Source organism: Euprymna scolopes, chromosome 14 (genome assembly GCF_053919585.1).
Source record: "Euprymna scolopes isolate OS-2025 chromosome 14, ASM5391958v1, whole genome shotgun sequence".
NCBI lineage: Eukaryota > Metazoa > Mollusca > Cephalopoda > Sepiida > Sepiolidae > Euprymna > Euprymna scolopes.
The window spans coordinates 79,888,058-79,910,793 of NC_136495.1; the positions used below are offsets into that span (position 1 = coordinate 79,888,058).

Consider the following 22,736-nt stretch of genomic DNA (forward strand, 5'->3'; position numbering starts at 1 on the left):
GCAAATTACTCAGCCAATTTTGGGTCTAAACATTTGAAGTTTATACATAATGGGTATTCAGACATGTAGCAAGCATTTTAATCAGTTTTGGGGTGAAAATTTGGCTGCCAAAAGGTCAAAGTTGAAAGAGTTGACCGTTGCAGATTCTACCAAATTCCTCCACCAATTTTGGGTCTAATGACTTGAAAATTTATATGTAGGTAATTTTGACATGGGTAAAACTTTGTATTTTGATTTGAGACCTAAATAATAAATATTAAGGGGTTTAAATTGGGGTCCAAGTTATAAAAAATTTACCTCTGCGGTCTCTACAAAATTACTCAGACAATTTTTGGTCTAAACATTTGAAATCTTACATAAAGTGTATTCACATGTAGGGCAAATTATGAACAGTACCTAGGGCCCAAGCAAAGCCAGGCTGAACTGCTATATATATATATATATACACACAGATCTAAAAAAAAAAAAACATCAGAATCAGTAATTGGATGGGAAATTTAAAACGGAATTCATGAAAAATATTGGAATCGTCCCATCACTACAGAACAGTTATAGCTCTACAGTGATGATTCCCGAGGAAGATGAAATATATGCATGTGGATAATAACTGAAAGTATTTATATATGAAGAGCGTTCGAAAAGTGATGCTTCCTACTTTTTTTTTTATTTTGCCTTAATGGATCAGAGGATTGCTAATTTCATTGTTATAACGGAACCTATGCATTTATGATGTGAATGTTTCATCTCTCTGTTGCTGATATTGACAATGTGAAACTAAAAAAGCAACCCCTGTCATGGATGTTAAAGTTTACGCATAAATTTATACTTTCGTATATTAATTTATGTGAGTAAATGAAGTAGTTATATATATATATATAGATATATATAGAGAGAGATATCTCAAACTTCTTAATTTCTGTTATTTCTAAAGTTTATGTTCATATAAGGAAATAGATGATATTGCTGTTGTGCTAACCATTTCTATTAAAAGAAATGCTAACCTAATTTTTAGTGGAAACTGGCAAGCTTGAGATTAGGATTCATCTCTAAAGTTCTTGGGACTTGGCTGTTGTACATTACGTTAAATGCTTACCTAATTAGGTGACTTTGTAAAAATCTCTGGGAGGGATGAAGATGAGGAGGAGATCAGTTGATGGCCAGGATGCTACTGGTGTTTCACGTTTTCCCTACATCTCCTTTCCTTCCTTCCTGTGTTATCTTTCCTAACTAATGTTGTCCAAATATTTTTCTTGGCGCTTTGATAGCAAAAGATATCAAAGATAGGAAGAAGATGAAAGCGAGTTGGAACAGCTTACACATTGTACGTACATTATTTCTTGCTGTCGTGCGTACGTGTTTTTTATTTTATACATGTGTACATGCGTGTCCAAGGTTCACCTCGTTGGTATATTAATCCAAGGGTATTTAGTTATTATGCATCAATGTTGACTGGTTGAGCAGATGAACCAACTTTTATTCAAAACAATTTAAATTGTATCTTCGCTTAATCTCTTCAAATGAACACCATGTTTTGCACTTCACGTTTCCAAAGCAAACCGCCGTATTACATGATATGAAAAACGAAAATACATTTTACATACTCCCACGCCCCTTTCTTTTAACAGTTTTCTTTTGTTTATGCTGGGGATGGAGCATTCTAGTGGATGCCGGACATTCACCTGTTATCTCTGACATTCCAAATGAGAAGTACTTTTAAGATTCTAATCGTCCCTTTAAGTGCAATTATTTGCACTTGGTTCATTGAGTATATTTGCCAGGTAGTTTTTTAAATTCTTTGCATGAGTTGCTTCTATTATTACTAGAATTATAGAGATCTTCCTAAGATTCCAATTTCTTTTCATGTTGTACATAAAACTTGATATTTCATTATCTTTTCCCTCTCAGTTCTGTTTAACATGGTATCATTGGGGGACACTAATTTTTACTAAGGTTGCTTCTTTCTTCTTGCCAGGTAGTTTTTGAAATTCTTTTTCTAGGAGTTCAGTTGTTCCTATAATTACTAGAATGATGGAGATCTTCCTAAGATTCCGGTTTCTTTTCATGTCATACATAAGGCCTTGGTATTTCATTATTTTTCCCTTTCAGTTCTGTCTAACACAGTATTATTGGGGAAACCAATTTCCACTAAGGTTGTTCCTGTCTCGTCCTTGTCTCATATAACTGTCAGTTTTAATGGTTCCGTTTTCAATGTACGTAACTGTAGAGATTGTATAGTTATAATGGATGGTGTATGACTTATTTCTAACTGTTGTTTCTGGTAAACATGTTCCAAGGATTTGCTGCTGCATTCTATATTCAGTCTTTTATATATTGTCCAGCAGAGATATTTACTCAGATATTCCAACTGAAAGATCTTTAAAAGATTCTGACCGTCCCTTTAAGTGCAATTGTTTCAATCTCTCTTGCACTTGGTTCACCAGGTATATTTGCCAGGTAGTTTTTGAAATTATTTTTCTATGAGTCCAGTTGTTCCTATAATAACTAGAATGCTAGAGATTTCCTTAAGATTTCAGTTTCTTTTCATGTCAAACATCAAATCTTTTCATGTCAAACATAAATCTTGGTATTTCGTTGTCTTTTCCCTTTCAGTCCTGTTTAACCCAGACTCATTGGAGAAACTAATTTTTGCTAAGGTTGCTCCTCGTCTCATATCACTATGTCAGTTTTAATATCTCCGTTTTTAAGCTACGTAGCTGTAGGAATTGTATAGCCATAGTGGATTATTTCCAACTGTTCTTTCTGGTATATATTCCCTGCACTTGCTGCTATTTTTTATATTCAACTGTAACAGCATTTATTTCTTCGGTCAATGTGAAGTTTCTTTCATACTCCTCAAAAAAACTTTAAAATTACGATTTTTATAGGTTTTCGGTGGTGCTGAAAACGAATATCACATCTAAATTTGGGGCAGATAAGTAGTTTTCATGATATGAAGAATTCACTTTTTCAAAAAGTGGGGGATCACTTTCCTATATAAATTTAAGGTAAAATGAGCGCCCACTGTCTGGCCACCTAGTAATTTCTTCATATTATTCAAGTTTAACTGTGATATTCGTTTTTAGCACCCCCAAAAACCAGTGCTGTTTTTTTTTTTATCATCAAGAGATTCATTCATTTTTTCATCTCATAATTTAGGACGCTAAATATGCTGTCAGTAAGTTGACAAAAAGTACTTTTGTTTTTCGTTCTTTTTTCATTATAGAACTTGTATAGTTGTTAACAGGTGCTTCTGAAGTTTAATATTTCACAAAAATTCTGCCGCCACAACACCACCCGCCCCTCCACTGCCCCCTAATGTAAACAGAATTTTTGTGAAATATTAGACTACTCTTCTGCTTTAATGGTTAATGTCGGCATGTTACTTATGGAAAAACCGTTAATTAAACTACAGAAGCAAAGCACCTGCTAAAAACTATACAAGTTCTATAATTGAATACTCACCTTAAAAAAAAAAAAAAAAAAAATGAACAAAAAACACAAGTATATTTTTGTTAACCACTTGTGTAAGCTTACTGACAGCATTATTAGCGTCCTGTCCTAACTTATGAAAAATGAACGAATCTCTTAGTAAAAAAAAGCAGCGCCGGTTTTCGGGGGGGGGGGGGGTGAAAACGAATATCAGTTAAACTTGTTTTATGATATGAAGAAATTACTAGGTGGTTAGAAAGTGGGTGGTCATTTTACCTTAAATTTATATAGGAAAGTGATCCCCCACTTTTTGAAAAAGTAATTTCTTCATATCATGAAAACTACTTATCTGCCCCAAATTTAAACATGATATTCATTTTCAGCACCACCGAAAACTACAAAGGTCGTCATTTTAAAGTTTTTGGAGGAGTTGGAAAGAAACTTGACATTGACCATTTCCTCATTGCTATGGCTGTGATGTCACTCACGTGATCACGTCTGCTCAAGCGTCATTCACACCTGTCACCTGATCCCAGACGTTATTTTGTTCTGTACTTTGTCTCTCCCGTGATTGACCTCTTTCACCTATTTATAGTCTTTTTTTCTTTTCCAGTGACATCATTTTGCATGCATTTGCATATAGCCATCTGTGCTATTTTACACAGCTTTTTACAGATAGACTTCTCGTCGCCAATCCAAACTTCACCTGTAGGTCTAAAAAGAGACTCCTTCATTTTGTATGATTCTATTGTTGACAATCGTTTTTAGTTGGAATGCTTTCTTGAAAGAAATAAAGTACTTACAGGAGAGACAGCATGAAGTTTGCCAACATCCTAAGTGAAAGTGTTTCTGTGAATGAACTGGATTCAAATTTGACATACCTAGGTCATCAGTCTGTCGTTAACCACTGTCACCTCCAAGCATCTGAAAAATGTACCTAAGAAATGGAATCAAGAATAAATTTGCAATTTTATTAGCAAAATTTTATTTTCATTTGGCATACAAATAAGTTTCATCATTTTGTGTAAGTTTTATATTTTAATTTAATTTTTATTTTAATGTTTTGTTTTTCTGTTCTTTCTTCCAGGTTCAAAGAGGTGATACAAGATGGCACAAGGTCGTCCGATCAAGTGTGTTGTGGTTGGAGATGGAACTGTTGGCAAGACTTGTATGCTAATATCATATACTACAGACAGTTTTCCTGGTGAATATGTACCAACAGTGTAAGGAAACCTTTTCTTATCAACCATTATATTATTTACTCAAATGTTATGATCTGATGATGTCTAAGATTGAACTTAATTCACCTTCAGTCATCATCAGCTATAGAAGAAATTGTGTGAATAAAATTTAACCTGACAAACCTGCCTGATTGGAAGGTTTAAAATTCTGATCTTAGTTTTCAACGGATGGTGATGCACAGTGATTGTTCATCGCTGGTAAAAGCGCATTGAGAATGGTGGTGACTATGTAGAAAAATATAGTCTTGAACACAAAAGGTTGCTCGTTTTAATAATACCTATCCTGTCTTCAAATCTCATCTGTATGATGTAATATAATGTTTTAGATGAATACCAATTTTATCTTTTATAAGATATTGTTTATTTCTTTGGTCTGAAAATATCTCTATTTATATATCTACTATAATTTAAAAAGAACTGTGTCTTTGTGTGAGTTCCCTATGGACTCAAAAGCGTCTGGGCTGATTTTTATGAAATTTCACACAAAGGTACTTTATGTGCCTGGCAGTGTTCTTGGATAGGCTTAGCATTGGAATGTTTTCGATAAGTATTGATAATAGATAATCGAAATAATCCCATGAAAGAAGAAACAATCCAATTTTGACCAAAGTTAACACCTTACACAGCCTAACATCACAAGTGCATTTGACAAGTTTTATTATCACACAAGCCAAAAGGCCCGACATATAAAAGCAAGAGTAGATTCTTTGATATATGGGCACGTTCGAAATGAATGTTTCTGTTTAAAGCACAGTTGCACAATGATACTTGACTTTTTTCATTTTAAACTTAAATTCAAGCTGTTATCACCGTACAAGCAGTAAGGCAAAACATATAAAATCAAGAGTAGGTACTTTGATATGCAATCAAAAAGAATGTTTCTGTTTAGAACACAATTGAAGCATGATACTTGACTTTTGCATTTTAAATTTTAATTCAAGCCATTATATATGAAAAATAATTTGATAAAATTAACAGAAATTCTCTACAGTGCCATGTAGACTATAAGGTATTGTGGACTAAGTCATTGCGAGGAGGCATATGAAGCTTCCTCCCGGTGCACTGTGATGGGTTCTCAACTAGAGCAGGCAATTAATTGATTTGATTGAAAGAAATGTTCGATTTTACCGATTTCGATGACAATAAAAATATGGAAGTGTAGTACATTCACTGATCATTATTCAACCCTGGGCAAAGTCGGGTCTCCATCCTAGTATATATGTAAGTATAAAAATCAATATGAAAAGTGTATCTGTTTATATCTTTTCTTATTTATTGACATGTCTTTTAAAAAAAAAAAAAATTTTTTAATTTTTTTTAAGAATTTAATTTATATATACATATACATAGTCTTGGAAGTTATTCAGCATTTAAAATTTTTAAAAAATCAAAAAACAAACCTTTAATCCCAAGTTTTTGTTGGAAAATTCTTTTGTCAATCAATTTCAATCACTGCATTAGTTTGATTACATGAATTTATGACAGTCCTAATATTATAAGGATCATCAGTTGTTTACCATGAAAAACTGTTTTGCGGTTTTAAAAACAAAGCAGTATTTTATATTATCGCACTCAGCAGTATTGATCAAATACCACTTTCCTTAAAAACAAGAACAGAAACATTCTGAATATTGGATCTAATTTTTTTTGCTTCAGATTAATTATCATTATTAAAGTTTTTTTGTTTTTTTAACCTATTTATGTTAAAGATGTTTTGTGACATCCTTCTTTGTCCAAGAAAAAAGTGTTTGTTTTTTACAAAACTGTTGTATTTTTATAGGGTTTGGATGAATCCTTTATCATATATATATATAGAGAGAGAGAGAGAGAGACGAGGCTCCTTCAGTTTTTGACAGACTATGGATACCCACATAGAGGTGTCTGCACATGAAATTGTTGTGGCAGAAGGTGCACTATCTCCAACCACACCTCTCCTGAGTCGACATGGTTAAATACCAGTGGCAAGTGAAGTGCATGTACAGGACAACTGGAAATAAATGCTGAGATAAGCGGAGAGCACACGTAGCGCCTAGAATTTCCAAATGGTCACCCATCTGGTACTAACCAGGCCCAGCATTGCTTAACTTCGGTGATCTGACGAGAACCGGTGTGTCAACGCGATTATTATATATATATATATATATATATATATATATATATATATATATATATATATGTGTGGCTTTGTTTGTCTTTGTGAGGAGTAGTCTCTACCAAACTATTCTTGTCAATTTCTGATGTATGGACTTGAAACTTGATATATAGGAGATTTGGATCTGTAGAACAAATTTGATTTGGTTTTTAGCTGGTAAAAATGGCTACTAAGAAGTAAAAGTGCAAAAAATTGGAACTTGTTAGGTGTAAATCAACTAAACATCTTTATGCATGTGCAAATATACATTTTCTAGAAGTGTAAGGCCATGTTTAGTTTCAGAACAGTTTCCGATGGTTCGTTGTTCTAAACAAGTCTTGAGAGGTGACTGGTTTGCAGTAGACAGAACAGTTTCCGATGGTTCGTTGTTACACACAAGTCCTGAGAGGGGACTTGTTTGCAGTAGACAGTTCCACAGAGAAAAATATTCTTACCGTATCGAGACGGAAAAAATATGCGAAATTGCTACAGAAAAAGTTTAATATTTATGGAGCAATTCTGGTTTCTGATTGGTTGGTAGCAGAACGTGAATTAATTCGATTTGTCAGTTCCTAGCAGCATCGTTTATAAATAGAATCTCCCGACTGTCTGGGATCATACCCCATTATAATATCAAAAATATTGCAACACATTTATATATATATATATATATATATATATATATATATATATATATATATATATATATTATTTTTATGTTCTTATATGCGTATGAACAGATGGTAACAAATAAGGATGGAGAGTTGTATGTTTTGGTTTCGGTTCTAGTTGATGGCACCCAATTCATATCTTTTCTTTTTACTTTTGAAATCACTAATATATATTGGGTACAATATAATATTGGCCCTATAATGATAATTATGAAATCTTCATGAATTTAATATCATATTTATGATCGGGCAATGCTGGGCAACATGTTCGTATATATTGTAGCCATTGGGAATTAGACTAAATCTTTTAAGTATTGTTTTTTATTAAGTTCAACCTCTAAATCAGCAACCTTGTCTTCAGGTGTATTGTTGACTTACAATGATATTTTCCCTCGTATTTAAGCATGATTGTAGCTGATTATTTTTTCTGTGTTGATGTTTTTATGCTGCAACAGTTTATACAGCACTGTTATTGTCATGCTCCATGTATGAGTGTTCATGAATTAATCAGTCTCAAAGGAATGTGACGAGGAAGTTAATGTCAGAGGTCGATTGGCTAGACTGTACATGTCATGCTGCTTTAACATCCTGTGCATGTTCATTAACCTGCGATTAGACACACTCCCACCTGACATAATTTTGGGTGAACCTAAAACCAGTATTTATGGGACAAAGAGAAAGAAGCAACTTTCATAGAAGTTAGTGTCCTCAATGATGTTGGGTTAAACAGAACTGAGAGGAAAAAGATAACGAAATACTAACATCTTATGTTCAGCATGAAAAGAAACAGAAATCTTAGGACGATCTCCACCATTTCAGTAATTATAAGAGCAACTTTACTCATAGAAAAGAATTTCAAAAACTAACTGGCAAATATATCCAATGAACTAAGCACAATAGATTCAAACAATTGCACTTAAAGGGACAGTTAGAATTCAGATTCTAACCACCGATTTCTCGGTTGGAATGTATGATAAAGTGGGTGAATGTTTGGCATCTGGTAGGATGCCCCATCCTTGCCTTGAACAAAATAAAAAATTAAAAAAAAATATATTTTACTCATCCAAATTTGTTTAAGATAGGGCTTGTAATTTAGAATCAACTGTTTCTTCCTCAAATCACTTTCTAAAACATCCAGGCATTTGATTAATTCTGCTTGTATATTCAATATTTTACAATATTCTACCTGTACACATCCATATTTGTCACTTAAAAATATTTTCATAAATTTACTAACAGGAACATTTAGGATCATTTTATTTTGGCCAAGAAGGAATATTGTAATTCGAATTATTTGGATTATGCTGACTGCTGTTCTCCTTTTAAATGTGATTCGCACAATATTTTGGTCAATGTAATCTCTGAGACTCTTCGGGTATACCTTGGCAAATTCGGGAATATTTCTGTCAAACTCAGGAATCTGCTCAGAATCTTAAACAAAACACTTTATTTAATTCATGGGGGTAGCATGCTCTCGTTCCATCAGCCATGATTTGCAATTGTATTTTGAATGTTGTTCACACTGAAGATTGAACCTTCAACTTACAACTGAATTTTACCAAGTATCTTATCCACTATGCCATGGATCCTTGCAAAAATTTCATGCAGATTACCAAGTCTGACAGAAAGATTCCAAAGTTTGATAGGATACACCTGAAGAAGATAAGAAATTACATCAATCAAAATGTGAAACTAACACTAACGATGAGAGAAGTAGCCTAAAGAATCCAAATAATCAATCCTCATCTCAAAAATTCAGAAACGTGTTTGTAAATCTAGAATTTCTGGAGATTTCTAGAGATTAGTCACTGTACAAGAATATAAATTACGTTGTGTGAAAACGTGCCTGTCTGGCATTTGAATTTGGCTAATGTCATATTATTTCCCAACAATTAAGAGGACAGTAGCAAAAATAACGCATTTAATTTCCATCACGCCCACTTACCTAAAGTGCAACTTAGTCAATTTTAAACTATTATATTCTTGTTTTTCTCATTTCACTGAATAATTTTTTTTTTAATTTTATGAAACAAAGCAATGAATTCAAACAAAGCCATGGGATTAGTTTTAACAGAGATGATATTGGAGGCCTACTGACTTTTCTTTATTCTTTGTTAGTAGGACTGTTCAGTGTTGTCAGGGATGGATAATAAAAAAAGCATTAAAAAAGTGTGTTTAATATTTCTATCAGAAATAAAAGATTAATTGAAAGTACAAGAAGGGCAAAAAATGTTCAACTTTAATAAGAATTCGAAAGCTGAACCTTTTCTCCATTGAGCACTGATGATTACACAGTGATCTCATTTTGGTCTGCCATTTCCTCAATGCTAATTACCATATACCTTAGGACGACTTATTCACTCCTCCACCAGAAACATGGACACTAGAAGAAACTATTTCACCATCGATTTCGATTGAACTGAAATCAGATCAATCAGAATCCTTGAATCTTTGAAAAGACTTCCAAGTGAGTTAATAAATGCACCCACAACAATTTCAGGGTAAATTTGGACAAATGCTGGACTCTTATGTTCTCTTTTGTGTACATTTCTACCACACTTTCCATATATGCTATTGAAGCACGCTTATTTTATTTTTTGCCAAATAAATTGAATATTTTTGCTTTCATTTAAAAAATATTTTAATGGCTTGAGAGTCAAACAACTTCACTCTCTGATTTTGGAAACTGGTTTAGTTAGCTTGTTTGTAATTGTCCAAGTTTTTTTTTTTTTAGTTCCAAATGATGCATAGGGGACTACTATCAACTGGGCCAGATTTATAGGGGGCGTCTTAAGAGGGGAATTGTGCTGCAAGATGTAAGTTCACGTTATATTTAAAATTTTGCATATTGGTAAAGTCAGGGAAATGGGAGAAGCAGAAGGTAATTCCAAAGGTGGGATTTTGCTGCATGTTTGATTGGACAGACGGGGGGGGGGGATTACATTGAGGAGATATGTGCAGTAAGTTCATTGAAGTAAAGCAAAGTTAATACAAATTTATGATTTTTCTGAATTTTTTAGATGAGGATTGGTTATTCGTATTATTTGGATACATCGGACTACTGTTCTCATCTTGAGTGTCATTTTTGCAACGTTTCGGTCGGTGTAACCTCCAACTTTCTTCGGGTGTATCTTGTCGAACTCGGAAATGTTTCTGTCGAACTCAGGAATTTGGATGGAATTTTGAGTGGAACCCTTTATTTACATTACGGGGTTAGCGTGCTCTTGTTCCGTCAGCCATGACTGGATAGAGGTCCTAAGTAATTCGCAATTGCATTTTACGGTCGCCCACACTGAAGATTGAACCTTCAACCTTCAAGAGAATATCACTTTTTACAATTGATTTTTCCAAGTACTCTAACAACTGCGACACAGGTCCTTGCGGACAATTCTAGTACGAATTTTAGGAGCCTTAAACCTATTTTTTATTTTTAGTTGTAAATATCACTATTTATTACTAATTATTACTATATATTAACGTATCTCTCTCTCTTTTTACATATATTAATGTTTTTACTTATTATATGTATATATTATCTATTGGTTATAATTACTTGTTCTCATATTGTATTAAATTCTATACTAGGTCTACTTAATAGTTAGTTATTTCCCAGCATGTGTGCTGCTTCTTTCAGTCGTCTTACTCTCCATCGTTCATCTCTGTCTATAATTTTTACTTCGTCCCATAATGGTAGATGGTTTCCCTTTTCCTTCCAGATATGGTCAGCTATGCCATATACAAGATACACCTGAAGAAGGTCGGAGATCACATCGATCGAAACGTTGTGAGAATCACACACAAGATGAGAACAGTAGCCTGATGAATCCAAATAATACAAAATTTATGATTATTTAAAAAAATTTATTTCAAATTAACAACGGACTTACTACTGATATTTTGCTAAAAACAAAACCGTTGCAAAGAAATCAGTTATGTATTTACTTTCATGCTTTAAAATATAATTGGCCTCTACCAAAAAATTAAAACAAAGCATATATCAACTAAAACAAAAGGGACTCCCTCTCTCGAACCCAGAAGTACTTGACATAAAATGAACCATTGACATGCCGACAACAGACAAAAAAAAAAACTCAGTTATTTTTTAACTATTATATAAAAGGTAGTTATCTGGGGTTTTTTTTTGTTTTGTTTTTTTTGTTTCTTTAATTTTTTTATCGGTTTGTTCAATCTGGGACGAAGCATCCTACTGGATGCCAATCATTTACCTGCTAACTCAGGTATTCCAACAGAGAGATCTTTTTAGGATTCTGACCATCCTCCTGAAGTGCAACTGTTTGAATCTTTCTTGCACTTGGTTCACCAAGTATATTTACCAGGTAGTTTTGAAATTCTTTTCACGAGTTCAGTTGCTCTTATAATAACTGGAATGATAGAGATCTTTCTAAGATTCCAGTTTCTTTTCATGTCATACATAAGACCTTAAAACGACCCTGGTATCTAACTGTCCCGCGGGGAGGCATTGTAAATAGGTACATAAGACTTTGGTATTTCGACTCTGTTTAACTCCGCATCATTGGGAACACTAACTTCTACTAAGGTTGCTTCTTTCTCCTTTTTATCTCATATCACTGTGTGTATGTGTGTTAGTATGCCAGATAAAAATAAAAACCTACAAAAAAAAAAAACACCCACAAAATTGGTATATTATTGATCAGCACTGCTCTGGATGAATAATATCTAAAATTTATAAAAAAAATAGTCATTCCCTGAGAGTCAAGTGAGGGAGTTGGTTTTTTGGAAAGAAAATGCTGCTTACTATATAAAGGAGTGTTTGTGTGTATTTTCAGATTAGGATGGGTTGAGCGGAGGAAAAAGAAGGGTTTGGGGAGAAGGAGGAAAAACAGGAGAATATAGGTAGATAGAGATAGAAGATAGCAGTTTTAATGGAAATATGCCATTGCTCCCATACTTACAAAACTGTTTAAGCATTGCCTTAAGGAGAAGTGCTTTCCAACACTTCTCGAAAACCTCACCAGTATGCCCTGTATTTAAGAATTCAGGTGATAAGTCCTTTCCCTCTCAGTACAGACCAATAAGCCTCCTGTGTGTTATGAGTAAGTTGCTGGAATCCATATTAAATAGAGAAATAGTAAACCACATCAGAAGAAATAACCTTCTTAGTGACATGTAATATGGTTTCTGTTCTGCTGGATCTACAGCAGATGTGCTAACGGTTATATCTCATAGGATTAGTGAATCTCTTGACAAAGGCTTCCTTTCTAGGGCAATTGCTCTTGACATATCAAAGGCCTTCGATAAGGTATGGCATAAAGGCCTACTTCACAAGATTTCCAGCTATGATATAACTGGAAATGTTTTCTCAATCATTAAATCATTTCTCTCTGATAGGCTCATAAGAGTAGTAGTTGATGGACAAAAATCAGGGACCCGCAGTATTAATGTTGGCGTTCCTCAGAGGTCCATCCTGGGCCCAACTCTCTTTCTGATCTACATCAATGATCTCCCAAAACACATACTTAAATCATTCATTGACATCTATGCTGATGACACGACCATCTATGGCAACACATCAAAGAAGTTCTTTGATTCTCTCTCCTCTGATCTTGAGCACGTGGTACAGTGGGGGAAGAGGTGGCTGGTTACCTTTAATGCATCTAAAACCAAGCTCTTATCTTTACATCATCAACGCTCTGATTCCCATATGGCATTAATTGAAATGGATGGCTCTCGTCTAGAGGAGGCCCCATGTTTTGACAAGCTTCTGGGCTTGACCTTTACTCTTGATCTGAAATGGAACATGTACATCAAGTCTGTTGCCAAAGTCGCTGGAAAAATGATGGGATCCTTTTACCGCTCCAGAAGATATCTCACTACTGATGCAATTCTCTATCTATATAAAAGGCAAGTACGTCCAAGGATGGAATACTGCTGCCACATCTGGGCAGGAGCTGCTAAAAACAGCCTATCCTGCCTTGAAAGAGTACAAAATAGACTTTGTGGTTTAGTGGGGGATGCCCTTTTCTCTTCCCTGCAACCTCTCTCCCACAGAAGAGACGTTGCGAGCCTATCTTTGTTTTATCGTTATTTCCATGGCAGGTGCTCGTCTGAACTCTCTGGTCCCCCTCGCCAATCTTTCACGATAAACACCCATCTAGCTGAAACTACTGTCAAAAATTTTCCCCACTCTTTATCTGTATCTAAATCAAAACAGATTTCATGAACAAAGTTTCTTTCTTAGAACATGCATGCCTGTGAAACTCTCTACCATTTTCCTGTTTCCCTCCTGACTTCAAAATGGATGTCTTCAAGTCCAACATAAACAAATTCCTGATGAACCGCCCCCCCCCGCCCAAGTAATGACACTTTATCAAATCTGCAATACTAATGAATACTGCAACACTATCCCATTGATTACTGTACACAAAATAACCCTTATCCCCAAGTGGCTTCTGGGCCTTGATAAGTGGTGACTGCCATGTAAAAAAAAAAAAGGCATCTCTTGTCTTTGCAGTAATCAGCTTTCATTCTTGTTAGCTCTTTACAATAAGTGGCTCCATGCCTTGTCTCAAGTGATTTCCATAAAAAAAAATCTAGCCGCAGTCACAGCCAGTCTGAATGCATACATAGATTGCTTTTATATTATAACTGTTATTATATAGAAGTATTCTTATTACTCTTTATTATTTTAATATAGAAGTGGAAGAGAGTTCTTATTTTGCTATCTAATTTACATATGTGTTTGTGGTGTGTACAGACATGTAGTGGTGCCAAAAAGAAAGTCTGCACTTTTCAGTTTTTCAAAAATCGCAAATTTAAGCTAAATTGAATGTAACTGTTTAAACAACCTATACCTCATTTGATTCGCTTTTTATTCCTCTATAATTTTACCTGTTCATATTTGACTTTTAATTGAAATATCCTAGTGTTCATGTCAATTTAAAAAATAACTTCAAAGCAAAAAGAAACTCCACACAATGGAAAATTGCTATTTAAATGTAACTTTAGAATATTTAATACAACACAAATACAACAGGAACATAATGAACTAGTTAATATTTAGTAGCCTAGCTCTTCTGCAATTTGGCAGCCTGCAATCTTTTGGGCATTCCTTGAATTAGTCTGCAGCAATATTCTGGTGAAAGGGCATCCTATCTCTCTTTATTTTTTGTCCAAAGTTCTTCCAAATTTAAAATTTTATCATTGCGTAGCTGTTGCTTTATGTAAAGCCATACGTTTTTGATAGGATTTAGGTCTGAAGATTGTGCAGGCCAATCCAAACACGGAATATCATGCTCTTCAAAAAACCTTTTGACATTACCAGGTGTGTGAATAGGAGCATTATCTTACATGAAGATAGGATTATAATCCAAATTCCGGCCAAAGTAGGGTAGAAAATGCTCAATTAGTATACTAATGTACTTGGTTGAATTAATTTGACCTTGCAAGCAAACTATACTCTGGACTATTGCCACTAATAACGCCCCACACCAAAATTGAACCTCTACAAACTTGAAGCGTTGAAATTGTGTACCTAGGATTAAATTATTCATCCTTCCTTTGATGGACATACTGCCTACCATCACTGCCTAGCCTATTGAACTTGCTTTCATTGCTATAAATCACTTTCAACCAATATGAAGAGTCATGATCTTCATTGCATCTGATGAAGTCTAGATGGCGCTTTCTGTTCTTTACGAAAATCATTGGCTTGCATCTTGCAACACAGCGTTGCAAATTAAATTCCTTCAATCTGTTCTTAACTGTAGAGAGAGAGAGAGAGAGAGAGAGAGAGAGAGAGAGAGAGAGAGCATTTTTTAACACAATTACACTGTTGCTGGATCTGGGGAGCTGTTTCAAATCTGTTTTTGAAGCTTCGGATCTTGATAGCATTATCTTCCCTGTAAGAAGTAACTCTAGTATGACCAGATTTAGGGGTATCATGAACACTGTTGGTATTTTGATGCTTTTGCACAATCATTTGTACCATTTTCTCATCATATTTCAATCTGTGGCCGATTTCTCAATTGGATAAATCAGAAAGGTAGAGATTAATGAGTTCCTGATGATCACTAAGAAAAAGCCGAGGCATATGAACTAAATGTTACCTTGTATAACCTGGAACAACAATAATTATGATTAGAAATTCTTTGTTGCTTAAAAGGTGGATATTTTAAGCTGGTTTTAAGCTCATTTGTTGCTGGGGAGATTCTTTTTGCTTTCTCGATTTGAAGTTAATTTTTTTTAATTGATGTGAACACTAGGATACTTCAATTAAAAGTAAAATATGAACAGGTAAAATTATAGAGGAATAAAAGGCGAATCAGATGAAGTGTAGGTTGTTTAAACAGTTAATTCAATTTAGCTTAAATTTGCAGTTTTTGGGAAAATGACAAGTGTAGACTTTTTTTATTTGGTGCCATGGTACATATATAGATTGATAATGTCACCAATAAGAGACTACTTTTTCTCTAAATGTTTACAGAGACATAAAGAAACATTAGGTGATTGAATCAACATAACAATAGAGGGTCAAGAGAAATACATAGATTATTAAGAGAGGAATAAGTGAATTTTCAATTAATTACAAATTACGGCTTATAACAATTAAAATAATTTTTCTTTTTCAAATATAACTCAATCCCAGAACTGAAGTCTATTTTAGCATGAATTTAGTGCCCCATTTTTATTTTTAATGTTTTGCCAAAAAAAATTTGTAAGTATAACTTCATACTTAATATGTATTCTCAAGGATTTATTTTTACTTTTTTTTCATTTCCGAACAAGGCATATTTCCACTTGGAACGTAATGGACTACTATTTAAGATCATGTCTAACAGGGAACTGTGGGGAGTTGAGCAGAGAGATGCTTGTTGACATAACATTTAAATTTCTGCAGGTCGGTACAGTTATGGAAGCAAGAAACAGAAGGAATTCCAAAGTCTAGCAGTCTGAAAGAAGGGACCTTAACAGTGAAATGGGATTTTGTTGTTTTCAGATCAATCTGTAGTAAGTACGTTGTCGGGCACAGGTGCCATGAGTTCATCATAACCCATTCCATTTAAGTACTTGTAAAACAGGTACAGGGATGCAACATTGCGATGATGAGGCAGGCGTTGGAGTGTGGTTGATACTGCGAGATGTATTAGATTTGAGACTTTTTTTGGACCCTGCCTAATAGCAAAAGTAGTGCTAGATGCACAAACTCAGATGTGACAACAATACTCCGTTCATGGGCAAATTGTGAATAACTTTCTAACTCCGTAGAGAAAGCCCACCTTCTTTACAGCAGCCTTAGAGAATTCATAGCATATAGAAAAATGTCAGTGGGTTAATATAAGGCTACTCAAAATATTTTGATTGAATAAAAGATCCTTTCACTCAATGTTGCCAGTCTACATCAGAAGAGTAATTATAATATTTGAAAGACATTCCAATTTTATGACAAACTATAAATATCTCTGAAAAATGCAGATGTTGCTGAAATATGGTTAAATTATCACTCTGATCCTAGAAAAAGGAGACCATGGTTGTTAATGGGTTAAATTATATTAGGGGAAGACCATTTTTGATTGACCCTAGGAAGACCATTTTTGATTGACTCACATTTAGTATAATAAAAAAACAAAAACATTCTGTATTATTTAATAAAAAATGTTTCTATCTTATCTTGTTACAATGAATCATTTTGAAATGTTTTGTCTTTGCAGCTTTGACAACTACACAGCCAATATGATGGTTGATTTGATACCTGTTAGTCTTGGCTTGTGGGATACAGCCGGTCAAGAAGATTATGATCGTTTACGACCACTCTCTTATCCACAGGTAATAATAATAAATTTGATTAAATATTTTTAATCTTGCAGAGATATTTGCAGAAGTTGAAGAAGCACCGGCTCTTATTCAGAACTTCCCCTGTATTAAAACACAAGAATAAAGAAAAATGTATACGATATACATATTCATGATAGTTTTAGTATTAAATAAGAAAATCATTTTTAAGCGATTAATGGAAATTTGTAGGCATTATACAAATGTAGTAAGTATGAATCATTCTTGAGTTATCTTTTGTTTTTTGACATTTTTTTGTTGCAAAATGACATGCAAAACTGTCGCTCCCCAGATATTTTTGAAATTTGATTTTTTTTTTTTTTTTTTTTTTTTTTTTTTTTTTTTAAATAAAATTACATGATGAATTTCCGTGATTTTTGGGATATAATATTTTTATTTTGTCATGAGTGCGTACATCATACAGGTTTGTCTTTAGTTTTGTTTTTTTATATATATAGGGAAATTCTGGAAAAGAAATCAAATCTTTTTCTTTAAATTATTCGTAACTCTGTATGATTTTAAATTTAAAAAAAAAATTCATTGTTTTAAATAATGATTGAGATTTTCACCTGATATTTTTGTCATGGAACATTGGATTGAGGCGACCGACTTATATGGTATGCCCTCGCCTGTTTGCAGTTCCCCATTCATGGCCATGCATATTCGCAGATTAGGCTCTTAATCCTATCGCTTCGTATGCCAGTATACTGGGCTAGTGTCATAAGGTTATAAAAATGTATGCTTGGTAAATAGTGTTGCTAATTTAGTGGTTTTCTCGCTAGATCAATATTAAATTTTTTTTCGCTTATTATTACATTTTTTATAAATGCATACAATTTATGCATATTTTTTGTGACCGTGTATTAATAATGTTTTTAATTCATATTATTACTGAATTATACTGTATTATTATTACTTGGATTCTGCGTACTGTATTTATCTAAGCTTGCCTTAAAATTGTTCCATTTGTTCTCCATTCTAATACATATGTTCTATGCAGAGAAAATGATTTTATAGTACGGTAATACAATATGGTTAACTACGCTATATGTCCTCCTGTACTTGCGTTATTATAATATTGTTGCAGTACAAAATTAAAGTATATTTTACATTATCATTACTACATCAGTGAAATTCATAACTGCATGCAATATTGCTACTGTATTGATAAGGGTGTTTTTAGAAATTGTTTGGGAAAAATTTTTGTCTGACATCTCTTATACTTACATCTAGGGTTGGATCAAATACTGACTTTTAACAATTGAAATACAAATACAATTGTATTTGATCCAACCCTACTTACATCTATATCTTCTATTCACAATGAGATGTTGTTAACTTTGACAAGCTGTTAAGTGTTCTATTTATTAATACATTAGAATAGAAAAATGCGAGCATGAAAGGTAATATGGTTAAGGTTAAACATGGAAAAGTAAAGGACTAGTTGTTAAAAATGGAAAAGAAAAAGACAAGATATTCTAGTAAAAAATATAATAAATTTATAACTTGAAATATTGCAGAATTAAGAATTGATTATATAATGTTATAAATTGAATTAAAAAAAATCCTAATGTTGCAATATTTTAAGTTATAAATTTATTATATTTTTTACTAGAATATTTTGTCCTTTTCTTTTCCAGTTTTAACAATTAGTCCTTTACTTTTCCATGTTTAAGCTTAACCATATTACTTTTCATGCTTGCATTTTTCTATTGTAATCCATGATTTTTCCAGGCTTCCAATCAATTCACTTGTTCTGTGTTTAATTTCAGTGTTAATTTTTTTGCCCCCATAAACACCTTTCAATAAAATCCCCTTTCATGCTTTTATTGTCTCTGTTTCACTTGTTACTTCTTTTTTTTCTTTTTTTTTTTTTACATGGGGAGGGGTCACCACTTATCAAGGCCCAGAGGCCACTCGAGGATAAAGGTTAATGGGTATACATTAGTCATTGTGATTTTAGCATAGTAGACATTAGTGGGAATTTTGTAACTTGGATTACTTAGGGGGACGGTTCAATAAAAACTTGTTCACGTTGGACTTGAAGACAATCAGATTGTAGTCAGCTGGAAAGCAGGCAAACAGAATAGTTCCACAGGCGAGCAGTTCTAAGAAAGAAGCCCTGTTCATGGAATCTACGTTTAGGTGTAGGCACAGATAAAGAGTGTGGGGAATTGTTGATAGTGGTTCTGGCTAGATGAGTGTTTTTCGTGAAAGTCTGGCGAGGGGCGACCATAGATTGAAGTTCAGATGAGCGCCTTTCAAATTAATAGCAACAGTAGTCATTCGACATGGTGCTATGGAAACCAGTCATAAAAGGCGTTGTTCATTTCCTTATATATTTTTACGATTTTGAACACCAGAAAATTCATCATTTTGTTTTACTGAACAAAAATTGAAAAACGTTTTTTCACAATATAGCTGAGAAGGTGATCTATAAACTTTAATAATTGTTTGAAATTTGGTCGAAAAATGAGTGAGCGATGAAGCTTTAAAGCAGTTCTAAATGACTGAAACTGCTACTTAACTATATATTCAAACACTACCATGTTTGAATGATATATACATTTAGAAAAAGAAATAATTAAATGAAAAACGAGAAAGAGAGTTAACTCGTGGTCTATAAAAATATAATTAAAATAAGAAACAGTTAACTCATAATTCGTGAAATATTTAACTTATTTAATCTTTGTTAAACACATTAAAATCTAATATTTCATATTGTTGTAAGAATTTTTCATTATCGCCCCTGACATTAGACCAAGAATGATAGTATCTATGGATAATGATTAGAATGAATTGAAAAAATTTTTTTTGGCATCTTAGAATACTTCAAAGTTTGTAAGTTAATTTTCCTGCTTATCACAACCCCCTCCGCAAAAACTTCAGATTTTTTTCTATCTGGTCAGTATCTGGAATTTTTACATGTGAACTTTGAAAGTATCTAAATTTGTGTGATTTTCTCATTGATTTCGACATATGAGGTTCACCACAACAACTAAGTTGTTTGGAAATCCATACATGAATTGTTTATAGTGGTGAAGACTTTGTGTGGAAAGAACCACACTTTTTGGTACAACTGCTAAAGTTTTTCCAGTGGATTAACCCCGCCCCCTCCCTCCCTGGGATACCAACCTAGGAATTTCTATGTCCTTGCGTGGTACTAGAAGTTATGATGCTTTTTATTTTCTACACTTTATTTTTTACTTTCTTTTACACTAGAAGTTATAGTGTTTAAATGTTTAAGTGGAAAGTAGAAATAAAAAAAATGTTGAAGTGAGATTGTGAAAACTTTTTTTTTTTTATATTTAAAGTAATTTTTTTTTTTTTTTTTTTTTAAATATTTAAAATCGATTTTTTCTCCCCACTTTGTTTATTTTACTCCTCCAGATACCCATGTAGCTATAAGTAAATAAATAATCCATTTTTACTATATTTTCCATCTTAAAAATTTTTTAAAGACATTTTTTTTGGGTTCCTTTCTTTTTGAGAAAGAGATTATATTCTCAAAATATATAAGACTTCCACCACCCCGGTTATCTCACAGTAAGTCAATTTTGCTGATTTGTATTCATGATTGATCTGAAAAATGAATGGATATACAAATATCTAATAAAACAAATTCTACAAGACCCTCTTTCGTTTGACCAATTTTGTTCATACATCACATTATTTTAACATCCTGTTCTCTACATTGCAACAGCCTTCTCATACTTCTCCATATTTAAATAAATATTTATGTTTTCTGATTTCTTACAGACGGATGTATTTTTGATATGCTTCAGTGTTGTTAGCCCATCATCATATGAAAATGTTTTAACTAAATGGCACCCTGAGATCAAACATCATTGTCCTGATGCCCCAATCATATTGGTCGGTAAGTAAAAGAGTTGATAACTTCCATTTTGTTTTCTTATGTTTCATACATATCTGGAAAATAGAAGGATTATATTTGGATATATATATATATGACACTTTGTATGTGGGAGTTTGTTAACAATGGACTCCGAAACAGCTGAGCCGACTTTTAAAAGATTTCACGCAAATGTACTTTATGTGCCTGGAAGTGTTCTTAGATAGTTTTTGTCACGGAAATTGATAATCCAGAAAATCCGATTAAAGAATGAATAGTCTGATTTTGATCAAAGTTTAACACCCTTATACAGCCTAACATCACAAGTAAATTTGAAAAGTTTTATCATCACATAAGCCCAACATATAAAATACACAGTAGGTTCTTTGATAAGACAAGGCCATGATCAAAACAAATTGAACCATAATACTTGACTTTTCCATTTTAAATTTTAATTCAAACCGTTATATAAAAATAATTTTATAAAAGCAACACATTAATAACATTCAATGGGCATTAATTGCAATTTTTAGGTTAATTAAAATAAACAAATTTTTAGGTTAATTCAAATAAACAAATTAGACGAAACAAAACTTTACTAAAACGAAACTAACAAAACATATTTTGTCAAATTTTTGCTATGAAAGTTTTGACCCCACCTCCAGATCTTTTCTGGCTATGCACTTGCTTGGATCTCCTAAAAATGAAGTCAACAAAAGATCATGTTTATCTACATATCTATAAAAGTGAGAAGGCATGTGTGTGAGGACACTTCTCAACCTATATACTCAACAAATTTTTAATCTACAGGCTTAAAATTTGGGATATAAGATATTCAGACACGTGGAAAACTTTTTAATCGGTTTTCATCCAGAAAAAAAGGACTACTAAGGGGTAAAAATCGAAAAAAATGGTACTGGGTGGGGTCATCGGATTTTTATGTATTTGTCAACTGTTTCATGACTGCGCATATACGAATCATTCACACGACAGCTTCCTTATGTTAAGAATAAGTAGTTTCAAAACACTTTTTAAAATTCATGGTAAGCTGGCCTAATGGTTATCATACTTGACTCACTGTCTTTAGGTTTTAGTTTTGATTTCCGTTTGAGTATTTTTTTATTTTAGAAATGAACTGTTTTTTTTTGTTTTTTTATTTTAGAAATGAACTGTTTTTTTTTTTTTATTTTAGAAATGAACTGTTTAGAAAAAAACATAATACTTGCATGTCTCAGTTTCTTTCCATTTTTTTACTTCATTTTTTTTAAAAAGAATTTAACGTTCCATTTAATATCTACAATATTTCTGTTTCTAATAAATAAGAAATCTGCATTAATTAAAATACAATATTTGTGCGTGATTTATGACCGGGCAACACCAGGTGGCATTCCATGAACAAAGCTTCTTAGAACTGCACATTTGTGGAACTCTCTTACGTTTGCCTGCTTTCCAGCTGACTACAATATGATTGTCTTCAAGTCCAACGTAAACAAGTTCTTGATGAGCCGTTCCCTTTAAGTTATCCAATTTACCAAATTTACACGTCTAACGATTACTATGATATTGTCCCTTTGACTACTGTACACTCTTTAACCCTTATC

General features: G+C 33.1%; 1 protein-coding gene across 3 annotated transcripts in view; it reads left to right on the forward strand.

Moving 5' to 3' along the window:
* Window positions 1–22,736, forward strand: part of LOC145293111 (ras-related C3 botulinum toxin substrate 2-like) — a 229,951-nt gene that overhangs the window by 201,470 nt on the left and 5,745 nt on the right. For all 3 annotated transcript variants that reach the window (XM_080139490.1, XM_080139491.1, XM_080139492.1), the window contains 3 exons: window positions 4,517–4,652; window positions 17,162–17,276; window positions 21,042–21,159. In XM_080139490.1, coding sequence (XP_079995616.1) covers window positions 4,537–4,652; window positions 17,162–17,276; window positions 21,042–21,159 — 349 coding nt within the window. In that variant the 5' untranslated portion in view covers window positions 4,517–4,536. The remainder of the gene's footprint in view (window positions 1–4,516; window positions 4,653–17,161; window positions 17,277–21,041; window positions 21,160–22,736) is intronic.